Here is a 22,154-nt window from a genome sequence, read left to right as displayed (position 1 = left end):
GAATAGCACCCTTAGCAAACTACAGTTCCCAGGATTCTTAGGGGAAGCCATGACTCTTTAAAGTGGTATGATACTGCTTTAAATGTACAGTGAAGATGGGGCCTTATTTAGCAATCCCTGTGGCTTCTGAGACCACCACTTCTGGCTCCACATTCAAGCAGATTTCTGCAACTGCAAGAACAAGAAATGTTCTTGAAAGCCTCAGGAAATTGGATTCTGTAACCAGTACTTTAGTTCAAGACTTTCCTGGAAGTCCATAGGAATCACAATCTGCACTCAGCCTTACCAATAAGGCAAGCTAGTCTTTTTAGAAGCCATTGGTTTTTATACACTTTGGAGATATCCAGGGACCTCTTTTGTTTGGTATCAAATGATTTTTCTGCCTCCAGTTTACTACGTAACAATGGTTTGTGTTAAATAGTGCTTTTGTGCAGACACAGTCCCTGTACAAGGTGTGAAGCATTTTTGGGTAAATTGTTAATGTATTTATACTTTTTAAATGTTTGTTGTGTGTCAAACATTTGTGTGGCTGTTTTTTGTTGTTGCTGTTGTTTACGTTAGGAGGACAGGTTGCTTTCCTGGACCTGAAGTTCCTCCTGTGGTCATTCTTGCAGTCACCTGCACTGGGTGCTGCACCTTTGCAGCTCATTGTCCAGCTGGAACCTTAGAGTAGCGCAGGGAGCCTTTTTCAGTCCATGGGCTGCATGCCTTCATGGCTAACCTGGGAGGCACGTTCTAGTGATGGGCAGGCCCCGAGAGAAAAAGTGGACACAACTTGTCTTATCTATAAAAGAAAACATTCCAGCCATGCAAAAAACCCAGGGTTTCTAATATTCTCAATCTCCCAGTGCTCACCTCTATCAGGTGGACCCCACAACTTCCCGTGTGGGTGGGTGGGGGGAAGCTATTAAACTTTATCCAGATTTGCACACCACAAAACTGGCTATCTATTAACAGCTATAATGAGATAATTAAGTGCTGCATTATTGATGTGGCATTATTGGTCACAGCTGCTGAGAAAATCAGGCATGTGTTTTGTTAATGATTTTTTTTTTTAAATATTTTTATTGGTTTTTACACATAATAAGAACAAACAAAACAAACATAAACATTAAAAACAAACAACAAAAATTGACTTCCCCATGCCTTCCCTTCGCCACATCCTTGTTTTACCATTTTTTCGAGCAATTCATCGATCTGTCTTTAGTCAAGTCCCTTTTGAATTTTCTTAAAGTTTAAGATTTACAGCTGTAATTCTTTGTTTCCTACCCCTTAACATCTTATCAGTCCACAATTTTACAGTAGTTTTTTAGATATGTTTTAAATTTCCCCCAGTCCTCTTCCACTGTCTCTTTCCTCTGGTCACGGATTCTGCCGGTCATCTCTGCCAGTCCCATATATTCCATCACCTTCGATTGCCATTCTTCCAGAGTAGGTAATTCTTGCATCTTCCAATACTTTGCCAACAGGATTCTTGCTGCTGTGGTTGCATACATAAAGAATGTCTTATCCTTCTTTGATACCAATTGGCCGACCATGCCCAAGAGAAAAGCCTCCGGTTTCTTAACAAATGTCCACTTAAGGACTTTTTTAATTTCATTATAGATCATTTCCCAGTAGGCCTTAATCTTTGGGCAGGTCCACCAAAGATGGTAAAAAGTACCTTCAGCCTCATTACATTTCCAACATTTGTTATTGGGCAAATGATAGATCTTTGCAAGTTTGACTGGGGTCATGTACCACCTATAGATCATTTTCATTATATTCTCTTTCAGGGCATTACATGCCGTAAATTTAACACCGGTGGTCCATAACTGTTCCCAGTCGTCAAACATAATGTCATGACCAATATCCTGTGCCCATTTAATCATAGCTGATTTCACTGTTTCATCCTGTGTATTCCATTTCAGCAGCAAATTATACATTTTAGATAAATTTTTGGTATTGGATTCTAACAATTCTGTTTCTAACTTTGACCTCTCCTTCTGAAAACCAAGTTTCCTGTCCTGCTTAAACATCTCATTTATCTGACGGTAGTGTAACCAATCTCGAACTTTATGCTTTAGCTTCTCGAAACTTTGTAGCTTCAGTTTTTCGCCATCATATTCTAAAATTTCACAATACTTAGGCCAATTAGAGTCCATGTTAATTTTTTTCACTGCTTTCGCTTCCATTGGTGACAACCACCTAGGGGTTTTACTTTCCAATAAATCCTTATATCTATTCCAAACATTGTACAATGCTTTCCTGACAATATGGTTTTTAAAACTTTTATAAACCTTTACCTTGTCATACCACAGGTATGCATGCCAACCAAAACTATTGTCATATCCTTCCAGATCAAGAATGTCTGTGTCTTCAAGAAGTAGCCATTTGTTAATGATTTTGAACAAGTTATGTGTGCAGTAAATGCAATGACTGGTTTTTATTTGTGAATGCTGCCACAGAGTTTTCGTTTGTAAATTATTGATTTGTGGCATGAATGGACGTGAGGTTTGCCAAGGCCTGTGGCTATTAACTAATAAAATGTATTATACTTCATGAGTCAGCATGCCATAATCAGTCCACTCACATGTGAACAACTATTTAGAAAAGGGGTGGGACACCTTTGACCTCCAGATGGTGTTGGACTATAATTCCCAGAATCCCTGATCACTGACCATGCTGGCTAGGGCTGATGGCAGCTGGAGACCACCAACCACATCTGGAAAGCAACAGGTTCTCCCCAGATCAGGATGTTGATTCTGTTCCTGGGGGCTCTGCCCGTCTGCTTTCTCACCCCCACCTGCTTCCAGCTGTAGAAAGTTATGAATAAGGCAGAACCCTGTATGTGTTACAGCTACTCAATATCTAGTTTTCCTTCATGGTAAGTCAATGTCTGTTTTTTATAGTAGGTTGAACACCGATACCTCATTTTTTAGTTTTCCGTTCTCTCACTTTGCCTTGCTATCTTGACACACTGGAGAGCTAGTGTGATGTATTAGTGTTGTAACCTCTGCCTAACCTGCTTTTTGCAGGTTATTGTTTTGAGGTGTGCATGTGTGCAAAATGAACTTACTTGCTCCTGGAAGGAAGTAAGGAACTAGTTACGCATTAACTCTTAATTGGTCCAAAATGGTGCAGTAATGATCTGTGCCAGTTACTATGAAGGTATGGTGACTGGCTCCTTCTGCAGTATTATACACTTTAAACAGTCATATCTTCCCCAAAAGAATCCTGGAAACTATAAGGGTGCTGAGAGTTGTTAGAGCTGCAATTCTCAGTTTCCTGGGAAGAGGGATTGATTGTTGCACCACTCTAGGTGCTAGATCTCTTCAGCAGTATATTGTTCCAGGTTTCCAAGTCTCAAAGAGGGTGTCACAGAATGGAATGGCTAGGGTACAGGAAAAAGGAAGAACAGAAATGATAGACTCTGAGAACCTTCCCTACAACAAAAGACTGAAATGTCAGCTGCTTTTTAATTTCGGGCCAGATGACAAAAGAGGCGCATGATTTAATGATTGTCCCTATACATTTTGTAAACTACTTTGAGGTTTTTATTGCAAGCAGGCGGTATATAAATTTTGTGAAAAACAAAATAGACCATCAAGCAAAAATACCTTTGTACATCATGTTGATGGAATTTGCTTGCACAAGGACATGCTGCTGGCTTTGAGAATTGTTTAATGCTTCTTCCAAGTGCTGTACAGACACTTAAAGACAAGGCTATCCTTGCCCTCGGGCTTTACAGTGAGAATTAGACAAATTCATGGAGGAAGGTAGCTTATCTTGTTGAATGCTCTCTTGCTGCTGAGATTTCTGTGTGCAGTGCCTCCATATTTTTGGACAAATGGTTAAGGAAGAATACTCTTAAGTACTGTAGATCCTACTGCATTTAATGCCACCTGTTCTTAGGTAAGTGGGATTAGCATAGTCCCTTGGCCTGTTTGAACTGCCTGACTGCAGAAGCTGATGGGAAGGAGTGAATTGTGGCAAAAATGCAGAAAGCGTCTATGCAGAAGTGTGCTAAGGTTCTTTTGCACATAGCACTGTTTTGGAGAAACATGTATTAAGGGGAAGAAGGTACATCATTGCAGAAGCATTTGAAAGTGTTTGGTACACTCAGCCACTTTGCTGAGTGTGGCTTAAGCATGCACAGACTGGAAACTGGCATGCTTCCAGCAGTTCAGACATGTGCATGTGGGTGACCCATCTTATCCACCCAACTTGGGTAAGGCAGAGACAGAGACTGGTTAAGCTTTAATGAACAGGTGAGTCCTTTGACCTGGGTTTAGCTGTTCCAAATGCAACACTATGCCATACTTCCCTATGGGTTAGTGGAACAAGCAGAATATGCTTGATAAATTATGTAGCCTGTTTGGCAAAAATTACTTGAAGTTTGTATTTATTTCTAGATATGGTATATTAATGTCTTTATATTCAGGTGTTCTGTTTTTAGTGATTTTATTCTTTTGATACTACAGATTGAAAAAGCCAAGTTTGATATGTGAATATATAAAATAACTTTTAGTGCTTTGCTTTGTCCTTGCCATTTCTTACTGTTGAAACTTATTTGAAGGCAGAAGCTTTTTACCTTTGTTTCTGAAGCTATGTAAAGTGTCCGGACTGGAGCTGTACAAAGCAATTAAACGATTTTTTTAAATGGTATACGTTGCCTTGCAGTCTGTACACATATTCTCAAGGTAGGTTTCATGTATGCCTAGGCTTGGGTCTCAGGTGACACTTTGAAGGCAGCAACCAGGGTTAGTGGGGCTGAGCCAGACCTAGGTGGGAGACTGCTTGGGATAGCATGGGAGAAAAGCAGGATTCTCAAGGATATGGTGGATCAGTGATATGAAATATTTTCAAACTTCCTTTTACAATTTAAATAAAGCTTGTCAACTGTCAGGAGTTTGTAACAGTTTTGGTAGTGAATCAGTAGAGCCCATACTATTCAGCTAGGTCTTTGTCTACTTTTGGGGGTGGGACAGGACCCCGGGGCCAAGTGTGGCTTTCCAACCTTTCCAACTGTCCCTTGGGTCTGCCCCCAGACACACACCCTCCTCAAAAGTTTTCACCCAGCTGGAATGTCCTTGAATTTTGGTCATGCCTTTTCGCAGCCTGGACGGAGGACCAGGCTACTGTACAATGATATAATTTACATAGATCGCTCCACCCACTTTCACAACACCAGAGGTTTCCCAGAAAGGAGCATGATCCTTCACTCCAAATCATAGACGGAGGCCACAAGCATCTTTTCAAAATACCATTTATTACAACACAACCTTGCACACTAAAATCCAAGTTGGTGTATTGGTTTGCTTCATTAAAAACAGTGTCAGCTGCTGGAGTTTCCAATTCTTTCAGAAGCAGCACATTCCCAAACATGGCCAGCACAGGCCAGGATGGAAGAGACTCCCTTGCCAACTTTCTTAACTTGCTCTCATTGGGCTAGCCAACCTGGTAACTTGTAGTGTGCAAGCAACGAGAGAAAGAAAGAAAACAGCATCTTTCCAGCCACAGCAGGCATGTTCTGTGTTCTAGGACTCTTTTCCTGTTGCAATTCAGTCTCAGTGCAGAACTGAAGCATCTGTTGGCCTATGCCTCCTCTAGCAGGGCCTGCCTCTCAGGAGGAGGGTCCACAGCTGTTTGATGCTCCCAGGATCTGTGCCTTGCTGCTAGCAAACATCCTAGAGCTAGGCCCCAGGGGTGGACGTGCAACAGAAAAATGATCACCTTGTCATGAAAAGAAGCCCAGAAAAAAAATTCTGGGGCACAGCGCCTGTCTTCAGCAGCTTGAAATGACATGGTGCAGAGGGGCGGACAGTGTGAGGCACCCCATTATTTCTTTTTTGCAAAGGTGCGGGAACCCTCATTAAATCGCTGAAGAACTGCATTTTCCTTGTAGCAGATTTTCAAAGTAAACCTCTTGCATTCCTGTAAACATGAGGTGTGTCCTGTTAGATGAGTGAGCCCCCTTCTAAAGAAAACTGGCTCGCCTGCCATTCCACCCGGGCAGCCTCCAACGGCTGTGCGCCAACACTGGCTGAGGCAAGGACTGGGACCCTATGGAGAGAGCTCTGGGTGAAGATGTAGGATGCTCCAGACCCTGAGCTCCACCTGCACAGGTTCTTGCTAACCTCCCAGGGACATTCATGCTTGTTTTCTCCACTGAGGGTTTTAGCTGGTGGTGTCCTCTAAGCCTGTCAAGCCAGATGTTGGTCAGGGTGGCAGGCTCCCTTCTCTCAAGAGAGACAGAGGAGTGTGTGTGTGTGTAGGGGCAGTGCATCTCTCAGACCACAGCAGAGGAAGAGGAGGAAGATGAAGATGAAGCTGTGGCTGCTGATGAGGAAGGTGACTGGGCAGGAGAGGAGGCATTCCAGAAGAGCCACCTCCTCTTAGGCTGCCGCTTCTGATGGAGGTAGTCTTCCTTCTCACGCTCCTTCCTGGCCCTCTGATAGTGGTCCTCCTCCTTCAGGTACCAAACTGGGGGCCACCGATGCTTCTCAAAATAGTCCTGATTCTCTGCAATGGGAGGAAGGAAGGAACTTTAAAAGCCTGCTATTACAGTTAAAAAAGAAAAGTCAGAATTGCAAACATGCAGCTGATGTTTGTGGGGAAAGCAGTCTGTGGAGACGTGGATGGTTTGCAAAACTCTGAACTGTCAATGTGCAATTTATGTGCAGCAAAACTGGATGGCATCAGCCATTGACCTGAAAGGGTTAGAACAGCTTTCAGTGGAAGAGGGGTGCAGACAGGAGCCAACCCTGAGGATCAGCAACTGCCATGAGGAATCCTACTAGAAGGAATGGGATGGGAACAAGCCTCATGTGTTCTCAACCATTTTTAAGGGTTTTGCTGAGATTGCAAGGGTTACAAACTGATACTCTTGTGCATCTTTAAGAAACAGCTATAAAAATCTTATTTGTTGCTTTTCTTCATGGACACCCAAGGCAATGCACAACTCATAATTCTTCCATGCTTACCTGCTGACATTGCTTTCATCTCTCGAGGAAATTTGCGGCAGATGTTGTTGTAGTTGGTGCAGATATGATGGAGGCACCAGTCGGCTAGCTGGTAGGCACCATGGAACTGTGGGAGGGGGGAAATAAGATATTGACATGAGTCACAGCACAACACCACAGGGTAATTTAGCCAGTACTGCTAAGGAAATGACTGGGGCTACTAACAGTGCAATCCTGTACAGAATGGGTAGGGAACCTTCAGCATATGGGCCAATCTTGGCCCACCAGAGGGTCCAGCTTGACCCACAAGGACATTTCCCCCAAAGCACACCTACCACTGGTAACGTCCGCTGATGGGCAGAAGGGCAGGATTTAATCTTGCATTGGCTGTGTGCCCTGTTCCCAACAGGGAACAGGATCACACAGCCAAGGCAGTAGAATTTAATCCCTGCTCATCAGTTGATCTCTCTTTCCTTAGTGGTAGGTGGGTGCCTGGGGGGACTCCCACACCTGCCACTGCTGCTCCTGCCCTCTTGCTTAAAGCTGAGCTGCTGCAAAGAGCAAACACTCTTTAAAGCAGGTGAGCAGGGGTGGGGTGGGGGACCCTGCCTACCTGTCAGTCATGTGACGTGTAACTGACAGGTGAGTCCCTGGTGACAACCTGCCAGATTTGACCCCTTGAGCCAACTGCTGTACAAGTTGACTGGGAAGCAAGTCTCAGAGTTCAATGTGACTGACCTCAAGGGATCACTACGGATTCACTATGACCAAGTCGTTTATTATACCTGAGCCAGCTCCAGGAACACAAGGACATCACCATCAATATCCACTAACATCTGAGTTGCTTCCATCAGACCAGACACCGTGAACTGTTCTGTAAAAACACACACATACAATAAGGTCAGAGTGCATCAGTGTGACCTCCTGACTAATAGGGCAGAATAGGTAAAGACTAATCTTTTTCTTTCAGTTTTTAAGCAAGTTTTCTAACACAGCTGTGGGGTTATTGCTGTGGAGTTTGTTTGTTTGCTTTTAAATTACCCAGTTTGAAAAGAAATCCATATTCACTTTGTATTTGTTGAGACAAAACTGAATCCTGTCCTAACAAGCACATGGGCCTGCTTTTCTACATGAAAGTTTTTTCCTACATAAAATAAAATATGCAACTCCAGAGGAAAGCAATCTTGTGGACAGTAGTGAATTGCTTATGTATTTGGTGCCACAGTATGTCAATAAATGCTAAGTGGGTTTGTACTCGCGCTTGACGCGCTCCACAACAACATCATCAGAGCTCAGCATCTGCAGCCCACCACTCCCCTTCAGGGTCAGGCAGGGCCTGCCATTTTTTAAAATGTTTTTGTTTTAAACCTTGCAAGTAAAAATCAAGCTTCTCAATCAAGGGGAGAGGTTCTAGGTCAGCCCACTCTACTTTTGTTTAAAAAGGAAACTTTTTAAACTATGGAGCATTCACAAATGTGATACTTCACCTCCTCTCTCAAGCAGAACAGTTCATTCTGCCAGCTCAGCCTCTCCTCGTTCTGGGGCCTGAGAGAGGACAGAAGAGGGGCACAGGGTGCCACCTGCTGGCCAGACCAAGACAAGCAATGGGTCAGCCAGAAAGTCACACCCTTGTTGTCTATCTCCAAGTAAGCCTGCTTTGAACACTGAAAACTATAAGGCTGGCCTCAAACCCTATCATCCCATCAGTGCCTTCAGAGAAGGTTCTCCATATCATACAATGACACCTAACGACATCACCCCTTCCTAAGGGTGAGGAGAAGGATCAAAGCACAGTACTTTCACGCTGTTAAGCAGAAGGCACAAGCTCCTTCATTGCCCCATATTGTGCCTGATCACAGCTATGAAGTCAGAACTGTGCTTGCAGCTCCCCAGTATTACCTGTCAGCGCAACTAGGTGTGGTAGACACAGGCGGTTGGCAAGGATGATAAGCTTCATGTAATCAAGGTCTGATGTGGAACAAAACTGCCCCGTGTACAGGTACTCCAGCACTGCCCTCATGCAACTCTTGCTGGTGTAAGGTAAAACCACCTGTAAGAGCAAGGACATGCACACAAGAGGGGTTAAATTCACAACATACTGAGATACAGAAAAACTGCATAGTTGTGCTCATCCTTCGTCATATAACAACTCTTCACTTCTATTTACCCTTTTATTCAACCCAATGGTTGAGGGCAGGGAGCCCAGCCTGTGTGCCACCTCCTTGGCTCTGGCTAATGAGGGGAATTCTACAGTGTTCAGGCAGCCTAGCACAAAACTCTTTTAATAGCTATAGACTAGAGTGGGTCATGTGATATTGCTTGAGCCCTATGAAAGCTTGCCCTGAGAAGAGGCCACTGGGTTTTCCCCCTACTCACTGGGATGGATTGTTGTTGCTTTCACAATAGAGAGAGGGAACCTGCAGCTTTCCAGGTGCCCCTGGACTACAACTCCCATCATACCAGCCCACTGGCAATGCTGACTGCAGCTGATAAGAGTTTTTAGTCCAACAACATCTAGAGAGCTACAGATTCCTCATCTCTTCTCTGCAGGATCTTCTTATACTTTTAGGCCAGAATGGAGCCTGTCCAGAAGAAACTCACATCACTCTGAAAGCAGCCACAGTCAGTTCCTACCATATCTTTTGCTTGGGCCCCAAGAGGGACAAGACATGGAAACTGCAGAGTTTGTGATCATTTTACTTCCTCAATAATATACAGCAGGGCATCAGGAAGTTGCATATTTTTCACAGACATCAGCATACCTAGTAAGGTACTAGCTCCCTCTCTGCATCTGGTTTACAATGTTTACATCCTGGTGAAAAAGATACATGGGCACCACCATTCCCAGGTTACAAAATTTATGTATTCTTGTAAATGGGTGTGAATTTGCCATATGAAAATGCAATAGGCAAATCAGGGTCCTAAAAGTCCCTTTGTATGTTGTTCCAAGGTTGACATAAAATAGGTAGTCTTGCACAGATTGGGTCTTTTGTCTGCCGTTTGCAAGGGTTTCAGAAGGGAAAGGACCTCTCCAAAGTGCTGGCCACAGTGAAGGCCAAGGACATTTTCTTTCTGAAGTTGGAAACTTCAAGCAGTATTTCTCCTCTTCACTTATTAAAATGGGACATAATCTGCACAGCTTCCATTTATTTCCCTGGAGCTTGTATAAAAGGGCTTCTTGGTGGGTCCTGGCTGTCTCCCACTCTGTCACCTTTACTGGCACCTAAAATCTATTGCTTGAAATGGCCACCTCATCATAGGGTTGGCTTTCAATACAATGCCCCCCTGCTGGAAGCGAGCTCAAACTGTGGGAGAAAAAGTAGGAGGCCCTCAGTAAAAACTATAAGTCTTAACTCCTTTTAGCCAAACTGTGTCCCCAAAGCCTTCTAAAAACCACAAAAGGTCAGGGAGCTGGATACCCTATAATCTGAGCACTGTCCCCAGTCCATCCCTTATTACTGTATAAAACACATAGGATCTTCCCTTCCAAGCCCCACATAATGGCACTTGCCCTAAAACCCTTCCCTACCATCTCCCCTTTTCTTCCCTTGAGCCTGGATGCTGAGAGTACTGTGTAAAAAGCAAAAAGCAGGCACTCTACTCCCTCCCGAACCCCAGGGATCTTAGCTCAGCAGCTGAAAGAAATGAAAACATTTGCTCATCAAAAGATCTGCTCAGGTGTAGTGTGGACAAAAAACTGAAGTTGCACACAGTATGAAATGGGGTCCAAGTATTAGTTGGAGCTATGTCTAAATTGAAAAACTAGAGAGATGATAATTCAGTGTGGAGCTTTTCATGCTCACGGTGGCCTCACCTCTTGGGTTGAGCTCTCCACAAACGGACCCCCAAACATAGCAGCCATCCAGTCACAACTGGAGATTAGCAAGGGCTTGTGGGCACTGATAGCACCATCATCCAGCATAAAGGTGACATCTGCAAACAAGTAAAGAAACATAAGCAAATGTTTTAATGTTTGTGGACTGTGCTTTACTACCACATAGTAACAGGGAGTTGTAGCCAACTTGAGTTCTACTCAAAGTAGGCCCAACCTAAGCTAGTCATGGCCATTAACTTCAATAGATCTACTCTGAATAGGACTAGCACCGTATACAACTCAGAGAAAACTAATGAGATGCTAAGGGCTAGAAGATGTCACTTCCACAAGAACATATCCCCCCCCCAAAAAAAAAATACTGAAGGAATGAAGTCACCTACAGCAATTTCCCCCATCTACAAAGTAATTGTGCAGATTATCTTTTAGCTTTGAGCTGTGAGTTTTGGGTTTCTATATCTATTTGATCTTTTTCTGGGAGCTATTATTTGGAGCTACAATCACTAACATTCAATGAAATTTCCATATCATGCCCTAATTTAGCTATGCAGCAAAGCTTATCTACAACCTCAATGGCTAGCAAGTTGTGCCAAAGCTAGCCAAAACCAACAGCACAATCCTAAACACATTTACAAGATAGTTATCACATGAAACAATAATGAGATATTTGAGTAAACAGGTTGAGAATTGCTCTGTAAATATGATGCAAAGGCTTCTAAGGCTTAAAAAGGCAATTCAGGCATGCCACAAACAGGAACTGGGTGAGGCATAGGATAAGGATGATACTTCACATAATCCAGAAATGGCCAGGACAGGAGGGAATGAATTCTCCTGGCCTTTGTGTTTATTCTACAGCAGAAGTGAGGAACCTGTGGCCCTCCAGATGTTGATGAACTACAGCTCCCATAATCCCTTATTACTGGTCATGCTGGTGAGAGTTGGAGCTCAACAACATCTGGAGGACTATAGGTCCCCCACCCCTGATCTACAGGATTAATCAGAAGGGAAATTTCATTGAATGTTAGTGATTGTAGCCCCAAATAGTAGCACCAGTAACAACCACCAGGCCTTCATAGCAACAGAACTATATGGATGACAGGGAATAGCAGGAAACTGGACAATGGAACAGAATTTTCTGCACTATGACTGACAAGCAACAATACAATTAAATTGGCTCCTGCACAGGAAACAGCAAGAAGCCCTGAGTAATGGAACAGACAATCATCTGGTGGCAAAAGCAGCCTTCGTATTTATTCAGAAGAGCTATATGAGGGCCAGCTCATATATTCAGCAGAACCAAGTGCCAAAGCTTGTTCTAGACATTACCACTTTAAAGTGTGTGTATCTGTATCTGCTCTCCAGTCTAAAAACAAAAAGGAGCTCGTGTTTATTCAAAACAGAGAAGACCTAATAATAATTTTATAATAATTTTTTAAATACTAATAATAATTTTATTATTATTATTTATATTGGGTTTCCCCTAGTCATTTTCCCAATGTTTTTTTTTTTTGTTGAGTAGGATTCATTTAAATGGGTGAGCTTAGAAAAAGCTAATGCTATTCAAAAAACGAAGCATCTTCTTTCTGACATACTATTTACCAAATGCAAGGAGTTTGATTACATGGCAGAACACTAAAAAAAAACCCAACTTGGACATCAGAAACATTTGAAGTAGTGCAATCAAAAATTCTACTAATTCATTCTTCCTAACAAAGGTGGCTCCTAAAGGGCTTCCAATGCAACACTTAAGCCAGGGTGAGAACAATGTCCTGTCCCACCCTGTTACTTTAGCTCACTACCCAAATTCATCTCAGCCCCCCGCATCCTGGAAATCAAACGACATTGGTCCCAATAGCCATGTCCCACAAGGCTACCCAGTGCTCTAGAGCGTACCGGAAAATGTCCCCTTGGCCAGACACTCCTTAACCCGGTTGGTTCTCCTGACATGGAAGGCTTTGGTGATCTCCTGGTTCATGAATGCCTCATTGTTCAGGATGTTGGCCACCATCATCCTGAGGTCAAAGACTTCTAGCAGCTCAGCAATGTGGGCAATATGCATCAGGTCCCTCTCGTTCTCGTCCAGCTCTCCTGTGTACAGATATTTGAGCACAGCCCTGAAGGGCCCCAGTTGGATGGAAGGGTCCATCTTCACCACCACCATAAGTCGGGGCTTGTATGTCATAGGGTCATCCGCCATCTCCTCCTGGATGCTGACAAAGGCACGGCTCCAAGAGGAGAGGATCCGCCCCCGTTTTAGCCCTCGTTCCCCATAGTTCTTGCCCCGCAATATCCCATCGCTGGTGGAGGCTCTAAGGCACGGTTTTTGCTGGCCAGAGCCAGCTTCCTCAGCACTCTCACAGATATCAAAACTAGCAGCTCTCAGGAGGAATTCCCGGCCGTGGTGATGCCTCTCCTCCTGATGGAGGCTCCGCTCAGCAACACCAGCCCCGGTGCCGCTTCCTGTCATCCCCTGCTGGCTCTCCTCACTCAGGTCCATCAAGAACAAGTCGTAGAACTTAGAGGAGGAGGTGGAGAGGTAGATCTTATGCGCGTAGATTTTGACTCTCTCTTGCAACACCAGGATGACATCCGCACACAAGGGGTCCTCCAGCAGGTTGGCTGGACGCTCCTCATTGTTGGAAGGAGGGTCAGGAACAATGATGATGGGTGGGGGTGGCTTGGGGGGCAAGAAAGGGGCCTGGAGCAACGGTCTCTGGACATTACGCAGGTGAGACTTCCAGAACTGGAGATGCCGGCGGGAGATGAGGGCAGCTCGGATGGCATTGTCGAAGACATCCTTAATGCCAAATTGGGCTACTACGCTGGTCTCATAATAAGGTATCCCCAGCTCTTTGGCCACCTCTCGGCCCTTCTCTGGGGGGAGAATTTCATTTGGCTTGATCGGTCTGGAGAGAGAGAGGAAAAAACCAGGAAGGGGAAAACTAGTTTTAAATCTGCTCAGCAATCCAAGGCAAATGACAGAGGTAAGTCAGCCTAAGTGGCAATTCACAAGGAGAAAACTATCAGGTGTGGATCCTCATTATCTGGCTGTACCTGCCTTTGCCCCTACTGCCTTTCCTCTCTTATTTTTGCAGTTTGTTTTCTACTCTCCATACGCTCAGAATGTGTCCCATGGCCCTAGCCAAGGGAACTTTCTGCCTGAAACCAGAGCTAAATTGGAAGCATGAGAAGTATTATTAAAAAACAACAACCCAGGTGTGGGGCCGTCCAGGGAACAGTCTGCACTAGTTGCCCAATTGTCCCTGCCCACAATGTAGATGGAGCAGGAACCTGCGCAGCTGAAGACTTGTACACTAGAAGGTTCGATACACACTAAATCCCTGCACATGCTGCCTTTCTCCTTCAGCCAAGGACTATTATTCAATTTGCTTGTTCTGCTTAACTACAGTGGTCACTGGAGTCCATTGGGACTGTTAGGGCAGAATACAGGGGGGCCAATGACAGATGGAACCAATTCTAGTTTTGTCCCCACCCTCTTCCCTGCTGTGCTCTACAAGTGCAACAAGAAGACTGAGGAGGAGGAACGGACAAGCAGCGTCAGCCCCTAGACTAAGTAAGAAGACAGCCTGGCTGGCTGAGGTTGGTGAGGCAGGATCCCATTTGCCCTAAAGGACCAGCTTCCATGGTCTCACTAGCGATGGCCAACCTTTCTGACAAAGATGCCACAAGTCAGATCTAAATCTAGCATCCCCACCTTTGTCTTCCGTGTTACTGAACCAGGGAGCAGGTAACAGTGTAGCACTGGAGGACAGACCTGACATTGTGCCATAGGCAAGTGCATGAGTCTTCGTGCTCTAGCCCAGGAATGTCACAAACTCCCTGTCCTGTCGTCTATGAAACGTGGCACCTGTGATGCCCAACCACAGTTTAGCTTCCCCAGCCCACCAAAGCCGTCCTTGGGTTATTTCCTACCTGGCTAAAGGTCGCCTAGCTCGATTTACTGCTTCCAGGTCAGCATAGCGAAGGTCAAGCTGGCAGCCTACAAGGATGACAGGAGCTCGGGGGCAGAAGTGCTTGATCTCTGGGTACCACATGGTCTTCACATGGTGTAAGGAGTTGGGATTAGCAATGGAGAAGCATAATACGACAACGTCAGATCTGTGGACAGAGAGGAGGCAAGAGTTAGGAATCACTTTGGTCTCTGCAAGCCCTCTCTTTACATTAGTCAGCGCCTCTTGGTGCAAGCATGCACCCTGCAGGATGACACCCAGTCCCTCCAGGTGCAATGCACACACCAACTTTCCCCAAGGTTTTGGTGCAAATCCACTGCTGTCCTTGCAAGTGTTTGTCCGTGTGTGTGTGTTGTGTGTGTGTTTGTAATGGGTCTATGTGTACCCTGTGCTCATTGTTACCACTACCACCGTAGTGGTACATTGCCCCCCCCCCATGGAGAATTCTATTTGTTCTCATAGGAGTGTGTGGCAAGCATTAATTTAAGTATCAGCAAATTAAGGGAGGAACCTGGGGAGAACATTGGGGCAAAGGCTGCTAAAGCTGCTTCCTGTCCCAACAGCCCCCCGTGTTTTTGGAAAGGGGTTGTCTCAGATAAAAGAGCATTTACTCTGTCCCAGATAACTTGGTTGGAGTCACTGAAAAATGTGCCTGGTCCTATTTGCATAGCCCCCACCCCTTCATCTGCCTATGTCCACTTGGGTTTCATTACTTGGTTAAATGCTCCATGATAGCAAAACCCTAAGAGTGGGCTTTTATGTATATTTTAGGCTCAGTAACCACCCATCTTCCACTTGTTCCATCTGAGATGCCTGCTACTACATATCAACACATAGTGTGTATTTTGAGGAAGGGCTAGTATATTCCTAGGACATTCCACTCCCCACCAGAGGAGTATAATATGAAATCACCTGCTATATCAATCTAGCCTCATATTAAGATCTTCCTCCAACACCTTGTTCCAGGTCCCCTAACTGCCTGGAATCCAGGGTGTGGTTTCTTGAGACAGGGCCTTTTTAAAATTTGCACCAAATCCATGGGAGGTTCAGTCTGCTCTGTCATTTCTAACTTGCAACACTTTGCAAAGGCCACTTGACATTTGCTCTGAAGGCCTTTGTGTGATTATAATTCTTTTTATCTCTAAGTAGAGTTGAGACTATTACCTTGGCTGAGCTCTCTACTGCTTAGCATTGGTGTTCCTGTTGATGCATTAGGTTTGAGTTTCACTTGTTTAGATTATTGTTTTAATTTTGTGTAATGGATTTCAAGCATCTTGTTGCTCCCTTTACATATCCATCAGGTCAGAGATCAGGCCTGCCTTCCCCTTTTGTTTCCCTTCCACATTACATATCCCATCTCCACCCTGAAGGATTCTGTCAGGGATTGCCAGGTTTTTAAAGCATAAGTGAGGGGTAGGAGCAGCTTTTGTCTCACCACAAGAAGCACAAAGCTTTTCTCACAGCAATGAAAGACAACCGTATGGGAAAAGGTATAGTGGGTCCCATGAAGGACACCCCTCCAGGAGAGGCAAAACTGGCTGCAGGACACAACCATCCTGCAAGATAGACCAGACTGAGAAATGTTTGCTTGCACTTGACCACCCAGTGAGCTTCTAAGCCAAGACTGAATGTCTGCTCCATGTTCATCATTAGCACTGCACCAGATAATCAATATTGACCTTCCATAAGCAAAGCGCCTGTCCTTGTGATGGTCTCCAAAGGTATCCCAAAGCCTCAAGGACACACTAACATCATCTACCACATCTCGAGAGCGCTCCAATACCTGAGAGAAGGCAAAAAGATTACATACTTCAAATGAATAGAAAGGACTAGGAGGACTGCAATGCCCAGTAGCTTTTCAGTCTGATAATCAGTGATGCAGGATTTCAGGAAAGGGCTGAATATTTTTTTCTCCACATTTCACCCCCCTCCCCAGAAATCTTTTCAATTATTTAATTTGATTGGGAGCACAATCTCAAAAGCTTCCCCCACTCCACCCATCAGAAGTATTTGAATGGAAGATTTGATTCGGGCAAAATAAATTTAATATACCTAATTTAGGCTGCAATACTACATTCACTTACCTGGGAGTAAGCTTACTAAAAGCAATGAGACTTACTTCTAAGTAGGCTTGCACTCTCACAGTATGGACACAACTATTCAATCACATGCCCTTCCCTTACATTGTTTAAATTTCAGATGGGGAAAAATGAAGGCTTACTAATTTTAGCATGTCAAAAATGAGATATCCATTTCTGTTATATATATAAAAGCTCTGTATGGACAGAAATGGGGGGGGACTCAACTTTGAAGCTGCCCAATTTGATTAGCACTGTATTAATTACTTAATTCATTTTATTATTGTTGTTATTATTTTCAAAATGGAAACTTCCTCACAGAAAAACAGAGCAGGGAAAAATGTTTTGCCCAGAATTACTGTTGATCACTGGAGGGAATCTGATTCTCCTCAAACCCAGGATTAACCAGATTAAAGTGAGGAGGTGGGAAAGGGTTGTGGCTCAACGGTAGAGCATCTGCTTTGCATGCAGAAAATTCAATGTTCCATCCCTGGCATCTCTAGGGGGGTTGGGAGAAACCCTGGAGAGCCACGACCAGTCATTGGAGACAATACTGGGCTAGGGGGATTGTTGGTCTGACTCAGGATACAGCAGTTGCTTGTGTCACTTATAAGCCCAGGTATTGATTTTCCACCAGTGAGATTTCCCAGGTGATTTATCCATTGACAAAGATACCACTCACCTCCTGGCAAACACGATACTGGTCAATGGCCCAGACTGTGGGCACATGGGTGGCAAGAAGCTGGTACTGAGTCAATGTGGCATTACAAGCACGGGCACAAATGAGCCTGGTCTTGCCCACTGCGTTGTCCCCAACCACAACACACTTGATAGTTTCTACGTTTGGCCTTTCATAATCCATGTCAGAATCCATTAACTGGGACCTGTAGCAAGAAACACAGAAAAAACAGAACCAGACAAACAGTTTATTGAGCATTCATCTTGATTTGTTTGCACAGTCTAGGACGAGGTGGTACAACTTTGCAAATGGGGTATTACATCAAGCAATAGTTTTCCCACACTTTCCGGTGCATTTCCCTCTTACTTTCCTTATTGCATGATTTCTAATTCTGAAGAAAGCAGATTGGTTATGCCAGAGAAAATTGCAGGATTGGAAGTTCCTACCCCCAAAATAGCAACAGTCTGGAATTAGCCCCCGACTCTGAAATACTTACGGTACATGGTTTGGGTTCTTTCTCAGGCCAGCTGTCCATGAGTTTAAAGGAAGGTAGGAAACTCTCCCAGGAATGCCATGTTACTGACTGTTACAGCACCCGACCACAAAGACTACCCAGCAGTAGCAGTCTTACCAACTCACTGTTTCACAATGGGTTGCAGGGCTGTGCTTCGTTCTGTCCTCCCTTGCTCCGTACCAATTCATAAACAGAATAATTCCACACTGAGAAAACAGTGCAGCAAGAGCAGATTCCACAAATGGATGTAAAGTCCAAAACAAACAGCACCCTGGGAGGGAGGCAGCCTTCTGGATCAGGCCATCTAGTCTATCCTGTTCTCACAGTGGCCCACCAATATGTCTGTGGGAAACCCTCAAGCAGGGTCTGGGCGCAAGAGCCCTCCCCCCTTCTGGACTTCCTAGCAACTGGCATTCGGAAACATTACTGCCTTTGACTGCGTCATGTCTAGGGGCCATCGATAGCCTTATCCTCCAATCTTGCCATGGGCAAAATTTACTAAAGCAGAAACTGGAGTTCAGAGCAAAATAAAAAAACTATTTTAAATTTTTTTTTTATGTCGTCCAACCAACCAACACAAAACAAAAGCTTATAAATATGAAGTAACACAAGGAAACAATAAAAGAAATTAACTCAAACAAGTATATTAAAATTTGATGTCTGAGACATAACACCTACTGGATATTTCCTTTTTAATGCACATGGAATATAGGTAAGCCAGTGTGCAGCCCTGAATTCTTCTGGTTTCTGATGGCAGGAGGATGAGCAGAGGCTACTGGACCACCTGACCACTCTGGCAATTCACTTTGGCTTGGTAGAGACTGGTACAAAACAAGCAACCCTGGTCTTCTCCTCTGCCAAGCTCACCTCACCCAAATCCAATTCAGCAGGATTCCCACATTGTCCGAATTTGTGTCCCTCCAGACATCAGCTGAACAGAATGGCCTGCTCCAGAAATGTGTCCAAAATAATCTCCTCTAGCAGGGAGTCATGCCCCAAGCACCAGCTCCCCAACCTGGTTGTCCCTCACAAACAAGAAGGGATCTCCTCCCCACCCCCATGACAAACCTCCCAAGATGCAGAAGACTTGGACAGCTGCCCTCCTCCAGACTGATGCAACCCACACTGAACCCAGAGAGCAACAAACAAGAGCCTTCATGAGGGGCCTGGAGCCCAGGCAGCTCTACACCTCTCCATCCAAAGCAGGGTCCCTTTAAAATGTGATCTTTCTGAAGCATGCATCCTTAGCCTCAGATAAGACCACAGGCCCTGCCAATTTGATTCTAGCTGCCTCTGCCTCCTCCTTTTTATCTCTCATGCCTGTTCATGTGAGATTCCCCCACCCACCAGTCCCTCCCTTTCCAGCAATGGTTAAAGAAACTTCCAGATCCACCTGACTGATCATGGAATTTATCCCTTCCTTCTCTCCACCCACAGCACCCCCCCCCTCTGCTCCACAACCATGTGTGCTTGCACAAGTCTCTCTCTCTCTCTCTCTCTCTCTCTCTCTCTCTCTCTCTCTCTCTCTCTCACACACACACACACACACACACACACACTTGCATAATAGAAGCAGCCTTTGGGGCATAACGGGGCAACTGCAGAGCAGCCAAGCTCCTGCCTGTCTGCCCAAGCGGCTGCAACAACTGGCATTTGGGACGGCATATCTTACAGTGTTTCCAGTAGAGTAAAAAGCAGCAAGACTCAGGCTCCCATCTGGACTTTTTCATTCCTTGTTTTCTATGATAGGGAAGTTCACAGCAAGGCTATCCCAACTGGGGATAATGATAGCACAGAAGAATGACCCAACACAGGTTGTTGTAAGCAGGGACACCACCATGGGAGAGTATGGATATTTAGCAGTATCCTTTAGGAACACAGAAAGCTACCTTATACCAAGTTGAGCAGTGTTGTCAACACTGACTAACAGAGGTTTTCCCCATTCCTACCTGGAGATGCCAAAAACTGAACGTATGACATTCTGCATGCAAAACAGTTACTCAAGCTTTGAACTACAGACCTTTGGTGGCAGGTATGGACACACAGACCCTGAAAACAGGAGCCCACAACCAAACAGCCAGTTTGTAGTCATTAGAGACATGAATCCTCAGCAGAGTATTTTGCCAGACATGAAGTCCAGATAGGCAATGAAGCCGTGTCTTACTCAAAACAGTATTAGGACACCATAGCTCAGGATGGATGGGGTATTTAAAACACTGACATGAGGAGGAGGTGCTCTCCTCAAATGCAGTCAGTTTCTTGGTGTGTTTTCAATATTAGGTTGGTACAGAAGTGAGAATGAAGGTGGGGACAAAGAGCCAGTACAGTGTAGTGCTTAGAGTGTTAGGCTAGGACCTGGGAAAAGAAAAGAAAAGAAAGAAAGAAGGAAGGAAAGAAAGAGAGAGAGAGAGAGAAAGAAAGATATAAAACCCCAATAAACAGCAATGACAACCAAAATCCACATTAAACAGGTACAGCTTCATCTATCCTAAAAGTACAAAGAGGATTTTTCAATGTACTTTCCTCTCATTTACAACGCAGAAAGTTCTTAAGGAAAGGCTAAATGGTGCCAGCACTGGTAATCCTTCAACCTCCATTGCATCAGGGGGACTTTGGAGGTGAAGTGCATAGCAGGCTTCTGCACAGAAAGGCTGAGCACCACCACTCAGCAATCCAGCCTGCATAAATCAGAGTGGCTGTTAGTTTTACTGGGGTGCTGCCAACTCCCCTTGGCTGAGAATCAGATCCTGCCTGCAGAAGCCTGTGAGTCTTCTAGCTAAGGTGCCGGACAGGTAAAAGCCTCTGGAAAGGCTTGGATAGTTCAGCCCAGTTTCATCAATTCCAAGCCATACTGCAACAACCTCTACCCCAACAACCTGATCAGTGGAAATACATTTTAAAATCAGGGCATTACCTTTTGGGGATATTTCTTAATCTCGGGGTTGTGGGTTCAAGTCCCACTTTGGACAAAAAGTGCCCATTCACACAATTAATATTCTTGTTCAAAAACATTTTTTCACCATTCATCAAATTTGTGAGAATACAACAACTTCTTCAGCATCTCATGTAGATGAGCTAATTTGGGGAGCTGGAGAGGTAACTGTGGCCTGACACATTTGATTAACTTACTTAATGCAAGGTTTTCTTCCTGCCATATCCTGCCTTCAAGAACTCCAGGATCAGAACTTCCACTCATCTAACAACAGAAGTGCTTCCTTGCCCAGGTATTCTTATTGCTCTCTGCTACCACGGATACTAAGGGACATGGGTGGCACTGTGGTCTAAACCACAGAGCTTAAGGCTCACCGATCAGAAGGTCGGCAGTTCGAATCCCCACAACGGGGTGAGCTCCCATTGTTTGGTCCCAGCTCCTGCCCACCTAGCAGTTCAAACACACATCAAGTAGATAAATAGGTACCACTCTGGTGGGAAGGTAAATGGCGTTTCCGTGTGCTGGTTTGCCAGAAGCAACTTAGTCATGCTAGTCACATGACCCAGAAGCTGTACGCCGGCTCCCTCGGCCAGTAAAGCGAGATGAGTGCCGCAACCCCAGAGTTGTCCACGACTGGACCTAATGGTCAGGGGTACCTTTACCTTTACCATGGCTATTACAAACTACAGTCAACAGCGGCCCTTGCCACACATAGAACTGCATCCCACACAACACCACTAATAGCAATGAATGGGCTGTCTGGGGGAGTGTAACATCTTCTCATGAAGAGGGAATTAAGGTATATTCACAGCAGAAGCACAGCCTCCATAAAAGATGTGAGAGGACTTTGTGTTGTACATGGAGAAAGAAGCGTACATTTATTGTGCGGCAAAGTGATCTTCTTACTATTATTATAAAAGATAATTGCCAAATGGTTAAAGGAGCAAGGGGGAAAAATACAGTTAAAAAGATGCAATTAATTTCTCAGCCAGTGAGTGCTGAAAAGACAGAGGGTAGTCAATGCACCACCCAGAAATAGGTCTAAAATATCTGAGTCTCAGGTACCTGTTGATGCTAACAAGAACAACAAAACAGCACTTGTGATAAAAATGTGAACACACAAGACATGCCTAGCAAAAAACAAAACAAACAAAACATGTGCTGCCATTGTGGAAACACTGTGAGTCTTTCATCTTTAAAGTTC

At 44.6% G+C, this 22,154-nt stretch overlaps 1 protein-coding gene across 7 annotated transcripts in view; it reads right to left on the bottom strand.

The window, feature by feature from the left end:
* Positions 1 to 5,232: 5,232 nt before the first annotated feature.
* Positions 5,233 to 22,154, bottom strand: part of RHOBTB2 (Rho related BTB domain containing 2) — a 49,990-nt gene continuing 33,068 nt past the window's right edge. For all 7 annotated transcript variants that reach the window (XM_081890941.1, XM_081890940.1, XM_081890942.1 and 4 more), the window contains 9 exons: positions 17,508 to 17,709; positions 16,427 to 16,530; positions 14,710 to 14,895; positions 12,670 to 13,682; positions 10,759 to 10,877; positions 8,844 to 8,994; positions 7,730 to 7,818; positions 6,966 to 7,071; positions 5,233 to 6,504 (listed from right to left, as the gene is read on the bottom strand). In XM_081890941.1, coding sequence (XP_081747067.1) covers positions 6,272 to 6,504; positions 6,966 to 7,071; positions 7,730 to 7,818; positions 8,844 to 8,994; positions 10,759 to 10,877; positions 12,670 to 13,682; positions 14,710 to 14,895; positions 16,427 to 16,530; positions 17,508 to 17,709 — 2,203 coding nt within the window. In that variant the 3' untranslated portion in view covers positions 5,233 to 6,271. The remainder of the gene's footprint in view (positions 6,505 to 6,965; positions 7,072 to 7,729; positions 7,819 to 8,843; positions 8,995 to 10,758; positions 10,878 to 12,669; positions 13,683 to 14,709; positions 14,896 to 16,426; positions 16,531 to 17,507; positions 17,710 to 22,154) is intronic.

The sequence above is a fragment of the Podarcis melisellensis genome (assembly GCF_964234715.1).
Source record: "Podarcis melisellensis genome assembly, chromosome: 15".
NCBI classification, from domain to species: Eukaryota; Metazoa; Chordata; class Lepidosauria; order Squamata; family Lacertidae; genus Podarcis; species Podarcis melisellensis.
Note: the sequence above shows the minus strand (reverse complement) of the source record. Positions and strands in the feature narration are given on the sequence as shown.